Here is a 13,968-nt window from a genome sequence, read left to right on the forward strand (position 1 = left end):
ATACGGAGTGACCAAGGTACCCACTTTGCAGGCCATGTAGTACAAGAATGGGCAAAGGACTTGGGGATCACCTGGCTCTTGCATGTACCGTACCACCCTCCAGCTAGTGGATTAATAGAGAGAATGAATGGCCTGCTAAAAGAACAAATCCAAACACTTAGCACCACGCAAACATCGGGGGGGGGGGGTGAGCGTGCTCCCACAAGCGCTGTTTATGCTTAACAACAGGCGTGTTGGAATGCTTACTCCCTATGAGCGAGTACAAGCCAAACCAACTCCAGCAACCCCTGCTCGGATATCCATAATGGAAGGGAGATCGCGCCCCGCATACTCGCCTCTGGGGAGGTAGAATTCTATACATCTGAGCAACGTATGATTACTGAACAAAGAGTTATAAGCTTACACTTAAGCCTTGACTGCCCTTCACAGTGCATGTAGTTGTTTACACCTTTGATACCTGTTCAAACAGCCCCACTCTCATTGACCTCTTCTCCAGATTTATCTTTCCAGGTATCCGTATCCACGCCAGCAAATGTCTCACAGGGAACACCGATACTGCAAGGAATTCTGATCCACAGTGCCGGAATGCCTCAAGTTCAGCAAACACCCTCGACACACTCTTTAGCCACTGTGTGGATACTAACTCCTCAAAAGGAAAAGCGGCCTGGCGCTGTTCTGGCATGTTAGAGACTATCGGACTGAAGCGGTCTAGAATTAATCGCTTAGCATAACTTGCTTAGCATTAGTAGCTGAATTTGCTGAAGCCTTAGGCTGCAAGCTGTGACCTTTCATCTAGATACGTTGAACTTTTACCTGGGTAAGTAAAAGGGGGCCCCAGAGCCGGTTCAAGCCAGAGAGATGAAGAAGTTACATGGACAGCAGGAGTAGCAATCTTGAAGCTAAGAAAAGCAGCAGCCTGGCTAGAGACAATGAAGGAACCCAATGGAGAAGGGGAAGACCCCAAACCTAACTATTACTATTGGTTCGAACTATTTCTTGAGGGGTGGTGAACTTGGATTGTAAGGGTATAATTGCGCAGGGCTGTCCTTGTGTGGGGTCCCTCTGTGGAAGCACCCAGCTTGAGCTGTAATTACTGCACATGTGTCATTAAATTTTATTTCTCTCCAATCTGACTTTGAACTCTTGCCTCAGCGGGAACCTAGGGTCGAAGCCTCTTATGGTGGCCGGCGAGCCTAATTTTCCATAACAAGCAGATGGTCCAGGAGCCGCTGCTCTAGTTCTTCCTGATGGTGATATCATGCCTTTCTATCGTCCCCTCAAGAGGTTATCACGCCGGCATCTGTAAGTTGCTGTTGGGATGTTGCCTCTTGTTGACCACGACAGATGCCGTTAATCTACAAGACCATCCAGCTTCCCATGTAAATGCATGGATTTGGCTCGCACAAACATCCGCTAACCTCTCTGCTTTCTGTATTGCAGGAGGACAATCAGTGGATGATGTCTTAACTACGTGTCACGTAGGTGTACCAGCTCCACTCGCGGTATTACAGACTTATATATTAAAAAAAAAAAGAGAGAGATTTCTGTTACTCCCATGAATTTATACAATTTGGGTATTGTTTCCCAAAAGATGACACCTTGGACTTACTCTTTTCATATAGCTAACATATCTAAAGCAGATATTTGCTTGTGCTTTGTAAATGCTGCCCCTGTTCTGCGGCATGTAACCAATACACAGTTAATTTGTAATGACACTATAAATGTTACCTATGCGTCTGCTCACCTTATACCACCATTAGGGTGGTTCCTTCTGTGTGGCACTACAGCATATACATACGTGCCAGCCAATGCCACAGGTGGCCCATGCACTGTAGGTCGTGTTACTTTAAGCATCCTTCCCTTTATGATGGAGCGGCAAAGGACCCCGCAGCATATTTTCCGCATTCGTGACATTTGTAAGGCTTCTCTCCTGTGTGGATCCGCTGATGCACAATCAGGTTTGAGCTCTGGCCAAAACTTCTTCCGCACTCATTGCATATGTACTTCTTCTCCCTGGTGGGGGTTCTGCACTGGGCTTCGGATTCCTTGAGGACCGTTACATTTCCGCCACGCGGGGTGGATAGATCCACTTCCTTCCCTGAGTTGTTTCCTTCTGGTCTCCTTCCCTCTCATGTGCTGCTTCCTGCTGAGCGCCCTCCACATCGCTCCATTCCTGTTTCACCGATACCATGCTGCACCCTTCCCCTCGCTCAGCACGTTCCCAGCTCGGGTCTGGCTCTGCCCTCGCCCTCCTCGTCACGCATCCTGCCAGGTTACAGACAAGAGAAATGGCTTTATTTCTGGAAGGGAAACAATGTCACGGTGTGTGTGGGGGGTAGTAAATCAAAACATGCAGAGCGACGCATTGAGCTGCCTCACGTCTTTGCTCTCAACACGGAGCGCACGATGGAGGACAGACCTGGGGAGCACAGGGAGCTGGGGTGGCGTGTCTCTAGGGGTGGGATCCTCACCCGCCGGGGGGCTCCCAGAGCCTCCCCTTCTCACGTGCCCTGGGCATCGGGCTCCGAGAGCTCGTCAGTCCGCTCCATGCTGCAGCCGAGCCCGCTCCGGGAGGGGAACCCCTGCTCCACGGGCTGAAATCAGCAGAGAACGCTGTAAGCGGGACCCGGGGACAGGGGGGACAGCTCGGGCGACCGAGCCAAGCCCGGGGGCGGCTCAGCGGCCCCCGCGCAGCCGGCTAAGCGCCCGCGGTGCCGGGCGGGCTGTGAGCAGCGGCGCGGAGCCAGGCACGGCGGGGCAGAGCCGCCCCCGCGGCGCCGGCGCTGCCTCTCCGGGGTCCCGGTGCTGCCCCTGCTCGGTCCCCGTGCAGCCCCCGGTGCTGCCTCTCCGCGGCCCCCCGGTGCTGCCCCCCGGGAGCCCCCGCGGTACCTGCGGCCGCGGCCCCCGCGCCGCCCGGGCAGCGTCGGGCTCGGCTCGGCTCGGCTCGGCTCAGGCCGCTCCAGGCGCGGCCGCTCGGCGCTGCTCCCGCCCCTTCCTGCGCGCCGGCCCGACCCGACCCGACCCAGCCGCCCGGGCCCCAGCGCGGCCGCCCGGCTCTGTTGCAGCCCGGCTCGCGGCGCCGAGGCACAGGAAGGAGCCGCGGGAGCTGCGCGGAGCGAGCCGGGAAGGCGCTGCAGGAGCCGGCGGGAGGCCCTGCGGGGCCGCGGCGGGCCGCGGCGCTTTCTCTGGAGGCACAAGCATCCTCCGGACCCCGGGAGCCGGGATGCGCCGCGCAGGCTGAGCAGGGGCTGCGCTGCAAGGGCTTTGTGCCCCCCTGTTTCTCCCCCCCCCCCCCCCCCCCCCCCGTTACCTGCGCAAGCAAATTTGGTGGGGCTGCAAGGCAGGGGCAGGAGCTGGCCGAGCAGGGGGACGGGACAGAGTGCGTGGGGGGAGCAGACCGACCCAGAGCGGGTGTAAAATCATGGCTCGGTGGGAGCAGGCCAAACATGAGGTGCTCGTGCGTGTAGAGTCACAGTGGGTGGGAGAAGGCAGCACTAGGACACAGCCAGAGCAGAGCTGGGGGCAGAAGCGAGGGGCAGAAGCTTTGAGCAGCAGCATGTGGCGCTGCCACTGCAAGGAGGAATCCCTCCCTCCCTCGCTCCTTCTCGCTGGGCCAAATGAGTTGTTTGCTTGGTATGGCCCGTTAGCAGGGCTTGCTGGACGCGATGTGCTCACGCAGCATGCCTCACCAGGCTGCGGCTCCTGGCCCCCGCAGGGTCCCCTGCACCAAGTGCTCCTACATGGCCTCTGAACTCTGTTGCCCCTCGTGCTGCCTCCCCTTGGAGAGCTTGGCCAAACCTGACCCACCTCTGCGTCTCTCCAGGCCCTGCCCTTCCTTCTCGGATTTACCCCTACACGCATGAAATAGCAACCTCAGATCTCAGAACTCTTCTGAGTGGCTGTGGGGGAAGAGGGTGAATCTCTGGCGCTCTGGTTTTATTTCTTTGCTGCGTGCTCCACCTGCAGTGGCCTTACCCTGGGCCAGGGCTGCCCCTGGTCACCTTCTCCAGGATGTGCCCCTTCTTTCCTTGGGCCTTTCCATTTGGGCAGGAGCCTCACAGGGAGGATGGCTGCAGTTGCCAAATACTCTTGGCTGGGTCAGGCGGGGCTCAGGGCTCTTCCGTGGCTCCGTGCCTTGACGGTCCCCTGCCAACCTGGCTGCTGTGCCCCTACAGCTCACCCCAAGCTCAGCGCTACACCCATGAGCTCCCAGCCCTCTTTATCTCCTAGGACAGGAGGAGGCTTGTGTCATAGGCTCAGGCCCTACTACGTAACCAGGGCTGGTGTTCATCTCACCTAGCTTCTGATATCTGTGTTACAGGGGACTATAAGCGGTTTTATGGGATCTATTTGGCCAGTCCTTTATAACTTGGCCTTGCTGAGGTCACCTCAGCAGAGTGTGAGTCGTCATCTTTGCGTGGATGGCTGCTGGAGATGTGCCAGTACCACACCTAGCAGCACCACCATGGAAGACGAAGTGCACTGCATCTGCCCCGTAGCCCTCCGTGAAGGGCTAGACATCTGGAGATGGTCAGGGATGCGAGAGACAACAGACATCTGTAGAAACGCAGGTCTGTTCACTGGATGGAAGGAAATAAGGAAACGACACTTTTGTGCTTTGTGTGCTATAGCAGAGGAGAGTTAACCCTGCCTCCCTCACCAGGGACAATCTGGAAATACAGAGGAAAATTAAAAAAAACAGCCACCTGGTGGAAATCAAAACCTCAGACGTCCCACAAGGTCTTTGTCCTGGCCCGTGGCATCCTGTTGGATGGTGCTGCCACCCACGTTCCTGTGGCCTGTGGACTGGCTCATAGCAAGCAGCCAGCATTGATGCTACACGTAGCAATGAGCAAATGTATTTCCTCTTTGACCCCCCCTCTCTGAAATATCTACAGCCTTGCTTGTGTGCAGGCTAGCTCATTTTGAACAAAGTCTCATGTTCACCAAACAATTTCCAAACCTCTGCAGGTATCCCCCTCTCCCCTGCAAACCCACACATTCTTTGATGTGCATTTAAGTGCAAAGTATGTGTGAGACTTTCTGCTGCTGTCAAATATGCCACATATCTGTCTCCTGTGGACAGTCTCTGATATTTAACATGGCAGGATCTCACACTGAATGGCTTTCCACACCCGGAGCACTGATTTTTCTCCCCTGTGAGTTTTCTGGTGTACGGAAAGGTGTGAGCTCTGCCCAAAGCTTTTCCCACACTCGGAGCAGGTATAAAGCTTCTCCCCCATGTGCACCCGCTGGTGTTGGATCAGCTTGGATCTCACGCTGAAGCACTTCCCGCACTGGGAGCACTGGTAGGGCTTTTCTGCCATGTGTGTTCTCTGAGGGACAATGAGGTCTGGGCTCTGTATGAAGCTTTTCCCACAGTCCGGGCATTTATACGGTCTCTCTCCAGTGTGCTGCCTCTGGTGTTTAGTAAGGTTTGATCTTTTACTGAAGCACTTCCCATACTCGGAGCACAGGTAGGGCTTTTCTGCTGTGTGGGTCCTCTAGTGTGCCGTTAGCGTCGCGCTCCGGGTAAAGCTTTTCCCACATTCAGGGCACTCGTACATCTTTTTGCCAGTGTGCACTCTCTGGTGTGTCACAAGGCTGGAGCTCCTGTTGAAGCACTTCCCACCCTCGGAGCACTGGTAGGGCTTCTCCCTGGTGTGGGTCCTCTGGTGGACGATGAGGTCGGAGCTCCGCATGAAGCTTTTCCCACGTTCAAGGCACTTAAATGGTTTCTCTCCTGAGTCATCTCTTTGAGGTGTAATGAAGTCCAAGCCCCAGCTGGCCTTTTCTCCACATTCAGAGTTCAGTGAGCATCTGTCTGCAGGGTGGATGTCCTCCTGGACTGGTGCTTCTCCGAGGTGGTCATCACCCCCTCCACAGTGAGGCGTTCTCCTTTCCATCTTCTCCATTACTGGACTCCACTGGCTCTCACAGGCTCTTGCCTGACCGGCGCTCTCGGCAGTCTTCTCTTCCAACATCAACGCTGATGTTACAGGCACTCTCACCTGCTCAGGATCGTGGTGTTGGGTACCCTCCTCCTCCTGAAGCTCCCTGTCTCTCCCAGCACCTGCGTGACACAGAGAAGCCAGACAGGTTATTTCTTAGGCCAGGTAGAAATAATATCTGGGGGAAGGGGTTAAAAAATCTAATGCGCAAACTAATAAATCAGGGAAATTGGCTGAGGGTGCAGCAATTCTGCTTCCATGGTTTCTCAGGGACAGAAGAATGGGAAGTCAACAGAGAGGAAATATCTTCTAATTTCCAGTCAGCATCAGTGGAACTGTATCACATAGTAGGATACGTCACATTTTGGGTAAAATCCTGGCATGGGTTTGGTAGGGTATGAAAGTTCATGCTGACGTAGATTGTCACTGTCTGTGTCAAAGGTCCCATATCCTCACCTGCGCATTGGCTGCAGAGTGTTTCTTTTTTCTCTGTTTCTTGAAGATCAGGGACCCAGAGCTCTTCCCCCTCTTCCACCTGGGTGAGCCAATCTGGTCTGGCAGTGGGAAAACCTGTTCCAGAGGGGGAAATCAGGAGATAATAGCATGAGTGGCTTCAGAACTGCAGAGTATTTGTAAAATTAAAGGAATGTTAACCTTTCCCTGGCCTGGCAATGGGAATATGGTCATCTTGGCTACCTGGGCTCTACGGGTGTCTGCACGAACATGATTCTTCCACCTAGCTCTCACAGAAGGCAAACACCGAACATTTGACCTGCACAGGCCAAAGCCAGTCTTTGGGATGGGGCTAGTTCAGGTAAAGATCCTCATGGGGAAGAAAGATATTTCCATCCACTTGGAAAAAATATCAAAGAGAAGAAGAGAGAGCTTTTCTGTAAGGTTCCTTCTCACTCTATCTCACAGGAAGAGCTTCAAGGAGATGATCTGTCTCACTCCTGAGCACTGCAGAGCTCAATCCATCTGAAAACTGAGAGCAGCTAGACCATAAAGGTCCTGAGCAAAAGCTTCAGAGAGCTCTTGGCTCCTGGCACTCGAAGGCACAGGACTCCTCACCCAGTGATGTCATGTTCTCGTAATTCTCCAGCATGACGTCCACACAGAGAGTTCTCTGCCTTGGGTCCAGCAGGGCCCACTGCTCCTTGGTGAAATACACAGCCACCTCCTCAAAGGTCACGGGCTCCTGGAAGAGCAAGAGACCCTCCTTTCAGTATCTGTTGCCTCAGCCCCACCATTTAAGAGAAAGAACCACCAAAACCCAGAGGTCCTGGGAGAGGAAGAAGCAGAGCTGCTCTAGGCTGTCCCAAGCAACCAAGAGAGCACACAGTGTTCAGATGGAGAAGCGAGAGCTTGCCGTTCCTCCCAGGAGATGGGGTGGATGAGGAGGAGCCTCACAGACCTGAAAACAAACCTCCAAGTAAGACCCAGGGATGAAACCCCAAAAGGAAACCAAAGGTCTGCTCATTCCCACCTGGATGGCAGGCAGTGAAGGGTGACTTTTCCCAGTGCACGTGCAGCTGCTTCTTGTCTAGCTCCCTGCAGCCTACATCTAGGGCATTGAAGCATCGGCAGAGAATGAGGCAAGTTTTTGTACCCACAAATAGGTGTTTCCTTTTCCCAAATGGCTGGTTTTCTGCTCTGATATACAAACGTTCTTGCTAGCGGAATGTATTTTGTTTTCCTGCACATCATCCCTCTTTTTATTCTGTTGGTTTCCTCTCTCATCTCCAGAGTGAGCCCCCAAATATACCCCATTAAGTTGTCTACCTGAGCCAGTTTCAAGGTAGTCATCTCTTTTCTGGTGTTTCAGGACACTTGGTTATTCTGGAGTAAGACACAGCAGCCCATAAGTGCTAGAAAAGAAAAAGGCAGAGGCTTCAAAAAGCTTTTCTGCCAGCACTTCTCCATGCCCTTTTCACCCTTCCCAAATCTTGCATGGTCCATGTCTCACCACAGGCAAATCAGCAAGGCACTTTCTAAACTTCCTTCTGGGAAAAAAGCCTCTAAAATCAAAGACAGGGGAATAATGAAAGAGCAGAGAGTGCTTCTGAAGGGAAGTCTTCTTTGAAGGTCAGCTTGTGCTGGAAATTTGGACCTCACTAGGATGACTTTTATTCTTGCAAAAGCTTATTTTGTAAATGCTGGTTTCCACATATTTACTTTCCCACTCCCGCTCGGTTCACTGGTATTATTGGAAACAGAGGAACACAAAGTATCCAGGCTCGGTTGTATGGTAGATGCAGGGTATCTACTGCAAAGAAACAGTTGATACTTTTCCAAGGATCCCAAAGGAACACGAAATCAAGATGTAAACTGCTTCCTACCCACCAACGCCAGGAGGAAAAAAATCTCTTTGACTAGGACAAGTCTTCTGCCTTCAAGCCTAGATCAGGTTGCTCAGTTCTGTGTCCCACGCAGATCTAAATATCTCCAAAGACGGAGATCTCCCATGCCTCTGTCCCCATATTTGACCATCCTCAGGATGAAGGGGGGAGGTTCCTCCCTTACATTTAATCAGAATTTCCCATCTTGCAAATTCTGCCCGTTGCCTTTCATCCTGTTGCTGGGTACCTCCAAAAGCCTGGCTCCAGCTGCTCTACAACCCCATTAGGCAGTGGCAGAGAGCGATTCAATCCCCCTTTGCTGTCTACCCTCCACGCTGGACAAAGCCACCACCCTCAGCCTCTGCCCATCCATCCGGACCTCCAGCCCCACCAGCTTGGTGGCCGCCGCTGGGCTCGCTCCAGCCTGTCCCTGTCTGCCCATTAACCTCTCATGGGCAGACAGCTCATGTCATGAATATTTGATCGTTAGAAAATGAAATGAGAAAGATGAGAGACTGGGCAGAACTGGACAGTGAGAGAGCAAGGGGCTAGTCTGCTAGTTGGCTACTTAAAGAAGTAATACTTATGCTGATAGCATGGCTATAAGGAGACGTTATCAACACCTAAGAATTAAGTAGAATGTTAAAGGTGATGGAGAACTGTTTGCCCTGTCACCTGCCCTCGTTAGGGACCTCACAGTGCTGGGGGTGACATGTCCCCTGCTGTCTCCACTGTCCCTTCCCTGAGCAGGAGGGGCCCATACCCAACCCAGGCCAGTGCAGGGAGGCCTGTACCCACCCCAAAAGGTGCCGGAGGGTCCATATCCAGCCCCAAAGGTGCAGGGGGACCCGGAGCCACCCCAGGGGAGGTGCACAGGATGCACCCGTACCCACCTCCAGAGGTGCCGGTGGGTCCATCTCCAGCCTGGGCTGCTGCAGGGGGATCCGCATCCAGCCCGGGGCCACTGCAGGGGGATCCGGACCCCCCCCCGAAGGCTCCGGCCCCGCCCCGCGCAGCCCCGGGTACCCTGACGGTTACCGGCGCTGCCGCATCCCAGCCGGATCTCCCAGCCCCGGGGCTGCTCGGGCTCCGCTTTGTTCTCGGCTCCGGCAGCCCCAGACCCTTCCTGTCCATTGCCCGCCCCTTCCCGTGGCCCCCCCCGCCCGGCCCGGCCCTGCCCGGCCCTCAGCCCCTGTCCGGCGCCGGCCCCGGTGGGTCCGTGCAGCCCCAGAGCCTGGCGGCAGCGGCAACACCCGAGGAGGGAAACTGCCTCCGGCTCCCAAATCTTCTTCACTCCAGTTGCAAAATTCTTTCACAGTGAGGAAAGATTCCATGACAAAAAAAGCACTGGGAGCCCCCACTGCCTCGCCTCCACGTTTGTGTGCAAACCTTTATTGACCACAGTTCTGCTGAACAGCAGCTTGGCAGGACAGAGCACGAGAGAAAGAAGAGCCCAGACACCCTCCCCCCATTCGGCTCCAAGCACATGTCAAGGAAACCCAGGCAGCTGGGGGACTCTGGGCACCTCGTGCCAGCAGAGTCCATTGAACTGCCGGTGCAAGGCCAGTGTGACGGAGGGGAGAGGAAGGTGGAGAGCCGGGGCAGAGCCTCTGCTCCTTCCTGGGCTCACGTGCACGGCCCCGAGAGGTGCCAGTGGGCGAGAGAGCAGGGTTTTTGCCCCAGCAAAGGCAGCACAGTGCAGGGGAGAGGCCAGGACACCTGGGCGATTCAGGCAGGGCCTCTCACCCTCCTCAGAGCCTCCCAAACCTCCTTCCCTTCTCCAGGACGAGGAATGGAGCCCCAAAGAGCCCCTGTCCCCCTCAGCCACTGCCTGCTCCCTGGGTTTGGGCAGAGCTGAGCTGACCATCTGCTGCTGCAGGAGCAAGGAGGGGAGCAGAAGGAGCATCTGGGGAAGGACAGGAGGCCTCCGAGGCTGCAGATGAGGTGGGGTGAGGTGCGTGTGAGGGAGGGGTGCTGTTGCTGGGGCCCAGCCACACTGCTCCTTTTTCCACACAAAACCAAGGGCGGATCCTCCCCCAAACCAAAGGGAATGACCGGAAGGTGTAGATCTCGGCCCCATTATCAGCACTGACAAATGTCACCTGCCCTCCTGTGCAGTCCAGACACACCCAGATCCTCTTGGGGACTGGGGAGAAGGACAGGGTGGTGGGAGGGGATGTGAGAGCCTCAAACTTTCCCTTCTGGTACTGCACAGCCCAGATCCCTTTGTCAGGGCTCGGCTCAATCGGTCCCTTCCTTCTCAAGGACTCCCTGGCCACTCCCACAGCCCAGTGTGACTCAGCACCCACCTCACCCTCCACCTCCCACCAGTGCTTCCCCACAATGAACCCCTTACGGCCCAGCACACAGAATGAAGAATCAAATCTCTTCTGGGAGTTCGGAAGGTTCTGCCGTGTATCTCCCCATCTCACGCCTCTGCAGTCCTCAGACAGGATGAGCTGGGGATGAGCTGTGTCTGGATCCAGGGAAACCTCCTCTGCAGGCACAAGAAGAGTCAGAGTGTCAAGGGCAGAGGCTCAGCCCTGGGCAGGCTTTCCCCTCTTTCGGGAAGGGTCTGCCCCACTGAGGTGGAGACGTGGCACCTCCTTCCACCAAGGAGAAACAAGGGTTGGTGCCCTCAAGTTCATGGTGCAAGGTACAAGTTCTGCCCAGCCATGCACTACCTGAGGACAGGGACTGCCCAGCACTGCCCCTGCACTGCCCAGACCCATTGCCCCCCATGCACACAAAGAAAAAGAGCATGATACCCCTAGGAGGAAAGAACTGGGAGAGGACTGATGAGCAAGTGAGGAGTCTGGGAGACTGAAGAAATTTGCTGCCTGATATGCACAAGGACTGATATGCTCAAGGCTGCAGAATAGAAGAGTTAACAGGACTAAAGAAGTCTGCTGCCTGACAAGGCCAAGGAATCTGCATGGACCCACAGGGAGAGGAGAAGCGGTACGGAGGTATTGTGGTCTTGCCTCGCTAGCAGAGTCCTTCCAAGCAGACAAACATACAGTCCTGTGATTGTGAAACCTGCAGAGGTCAGCAAAAGCAGTGTTTGCCCAGAGCCCCATCTGTATAAAAAGAGACTTGGGAGCTAAGAGAGTTTGGGCAGGGATGGGAACGTGACCTGACCATCCTCTCCGGCTAGACCGTGAGTATTCCCCCCCTCCCCTTTTCCTGGGACTCTGGGTTAAGGTAACTCCTCGAGGTTGAGAGTCCTCTCACTAAGAGAGTGAACTTTCAAGTAGGGTCAAGCTTTCAAGTAGGGTTAAGCAGTGCTTCCAATTACTAGCACAGTAATTGATGGTTTCGGGTTATCCTTTCTAAATCAGTAACCAACGGTTTCGGGTTATCCTTTCTAAATCAGTAATTGACAGTTTGGGATGATCCTTTCTAAATTAGTAATCACATTATTTTAATGGATGTTACTAATTCAAGAGCTTGCGTGAGGAAATAAACATAGGTTTTTTTATTACGTTACTGTCTCAGTTGTTACTATTAAACCTTCATAGCGTGACAAAGATTAAACAAGAAAATGGCTTTACCTTTGTCTACAGGCAAAACGAGTCTTCTCCATGCTGCAAGGAAAGATGAGAGCCGGTTACAACACACAGCCTGTCCCCAGGCAGGGACACACTGTGGACATGGGCAGGCGACAGGGTCCAGCCCTGTTCTCGTCACCCAGCGGTGGCCACAGTTCCCTGCACATCACACTGGGGTTTCCCCAGGGCCCAGCCACTGCACTGCTGCAGAGGACGGGCAAAGAGGGAAAGGGCTGAGCACCCGGAGCCTGGGCAAAGGCTCAGCTCGGTGACCAGAGCTCGCGGCGTGGGGAGACTCACCCAGTTCTGCAGCTTGTTCTCCTGGAAAAACACCAAAAGCAACATGTGATCAGAGCAGGGTCTTCTCCTGCCACGGCTGCTCCCTCAGGAGGGGAGAGAGCTCGGGTGTGGGTCCTGTGCACTAAAACCCCTTCTGTTTTGAGGGCTGGCTAATGTGAAAAGAGCGCGTGCTCCTGCAAGGGCTCCGTACCACCGTGCCTCCTCCCAGACCCTCAGCAGCAGCCACGAAAACCAGCTCAAGGGCTTCCCAGACACTCCTCAGTTCATCCTCGCTCAGGACAGAGCTTTGAGGGCTCGGTCTGGAAGACTGAGACCTTGCTTGGAAAGCCCTGAACTTGGGACAGCCATCAGGAAAAGCTACCTCTATTCAGGAGGGACCAGATTTTTGCAGGGGTTTTACAAGTGGAACCAGGAAGAAGAGACTCACTCAGCTCCATGGTCTTGGTCTCTGAAAAGCAAAAGAAAATGAAGAGTCATCAGCAGAGGAGCTTCTCATCCACAAAACATGACCCCAGGAGAAGACATTGCTGGGGATGGTTCTGACCCCCTGAGGATTTTGCTTCTCTCCCCCATACCCAGGGAAAGGGCAATGCACAGACACTCACAGGGCAGGCCCTGGGACCAGCCAACTGCACCCCGGTGCTCCATGGACACACACAACCCCCCACCTCAGCCAGGCCTTCTTGTAACCCAAATCATTGCTTCAGACAACACGCAAAAAGCATCAAGCCAGTCTCCATCCCAATGACTCAACACTGTGGAAAAGTTTGAGAAGTGGAAATGCAGAAAAATGACTCACCCAGACCTCTGGACTGTTCCTCTACAAAGAAAAGGAGAAGGAAGAGGAGATTAGCAGGGGACCTGCCTTTGGCAGCACAAGCAACTCTGGAAGGGGCAGGCCCTGCTCTCTGCGTTCTTCCCCCCTTTCCCTTCCCATATGCAGGGAACAGCTAATGCACAGACACTCCCACAACAAGCTCTGGGACCAGCCTACTGCACTCCGGTGCTACATGGGCACACACAACCCACCACCTCAGCCAGGTCTTGTTGTAAGCCAAATCATTGCTTCAGACAACATGCAAAAAGCGTCAAGCCAGTCTCCATCCCAACAACACTACACTGTGGAAAGGTTTCAGAAGTAGAAATGCAGAAAGATGACTCACCCAGACCTCTGGACCGTTCCACTACAAAGAAAAGCAGAAGGAAAAGGAGATTAGCAGGGGACCTGCCTTTGGTAGCACAAGCACCTTTGGAAGGGGCAGGCCCTGCTCTCTGCGTTCTTTCCCCCTTTTCCTTCCCATACCCAGGGAACGGGCAATGAACAGACACGCGCAGGTCACTAAGCCCTCGCACTCTTCAAGCTCTCAGGCAATAACCAAAACCAACAAGCCAGTGTCCATCCCCGGGGCACAGCTCTAGAAAGCTTTTTGAAGTGGATATGGAGGAAGAAGACTCCCTCATCTCTCTGCACTCTTTCTCGGAAAAGCAAAGGAAAGGGAAGAGGCCATGCACCACAGAGCTTCCCATCGCCGAGGGACAACCGCAGGAGAAGGCATCCAAGGGGGATGGCTGTGCTCCCCTGGTTTTATTCCTCCCCCCCCCCCCCCCCCATACCCAGGGAACAGGTAATGCACAGACACTCCCACAACATGCCCTAGGACCACCCTACTGCACTCCGGTGCTCCATGGGCACACACAACCCCCCACCTCAGCCAGGCTTTGTTGTAACCCAAATCATTGCTTCAGACAACACGCAAAAAGCATCAAGCCAGTCTCCATCCCAATGACACAGCACTGTGGAAAGATTTCAGAAGTGGAAATGCAGAA

The 13,968-nt window shown here is 54.4% G+C and overlaps 1 protein-coding gene, 1 long non-coding RNA gene and 1 pseudogene across 37 annotated transcripts in view; all 3 read right to left on the reverse strand.

The window, feature by feature from the left end:
* LOC136994765 (uncharacterized) overlaps window positions 1-1,860 on the reverse strand; it is a 43,365-nt gene extending 41,505 nt beyond the window's left edge. For both annotated transcript variants that reach the window (XR_010886671.1, XR_010886670.1), the window contains exon 1: window positions 1,745-1,860. This is a non-coding gene — a long non-coding RNA (uncharacterized lncRNA). The remainder of the gene's footprint in view (window positions 1-1,744) is intronic.
* A 2,977-nt stretch (window positions 1,861-4,837) lies between these two features.
* Window positions 4,838-9,413, reverse strand: LOC136994714 (zinc finger protein 2-like; annotated as a pseudogene).
* A 249-nt stretch (window positions 9,414-9,662) lies between these two features.
* The window catches only part of LOC136994709 (butyrophilin subfamily 1 member A1-like), a 77,113-nt gene continuing 72,807 nt past the window's right edge, over window positions 9,663-13,968 (reverse strand). For 34 of the 35 annotated variants that reach the window (XM_067313678.1, XM_067313687.1, XM_067313679.1 and 31 more), the window contains 6 exons: window positions 13,305-13,325; window positions 12,941-12,961; window positions 12,569-12,589; window positions 12,142-12,162; window positions 11,845-11,877; window positions 9,663-10,787 (listed from right to left, as the gene is read on the reverse strand). In XM_067313678.1, coding sequence (XP_067169779.1) covers window positions 10,111-10,787; window positions 11,845-11,877; window positions 12,142-12,162; window positions 12,569-12,589; window positions 12,941-12,961; window positions 13,305-13,325 — 794 coding nt within the window. In that variant the 3' untranslated portion in view covers window positions 9,663-10,110. Of the gene's footprint in view, window positions 10,788-11,844; window positions 11,878-12,141; window positions 12,163-12,568; window positions 12,590-12,940; window positions 12,962-13,304; window positions 13,326-13,968 lie in introns of those variants that run through there. The other variant, XR_010886653.1, reaches the window with a different exon arrangement.

Source organism: Apteryx mantelli, chromosome 32 (genome assembly GCF_036417845.1).
Source record: "Apteryx mantelli isolate bAptMan1 chromosome 32, bAptMan1.hap1, whole genome shotgun sequence".
NCBI classification, from domain to species: Eukaryota; Metazoa; Chordata; class Aves; order Apterygiformes; family Apterygidae; genus Apteryx; species Apteryx mantelli.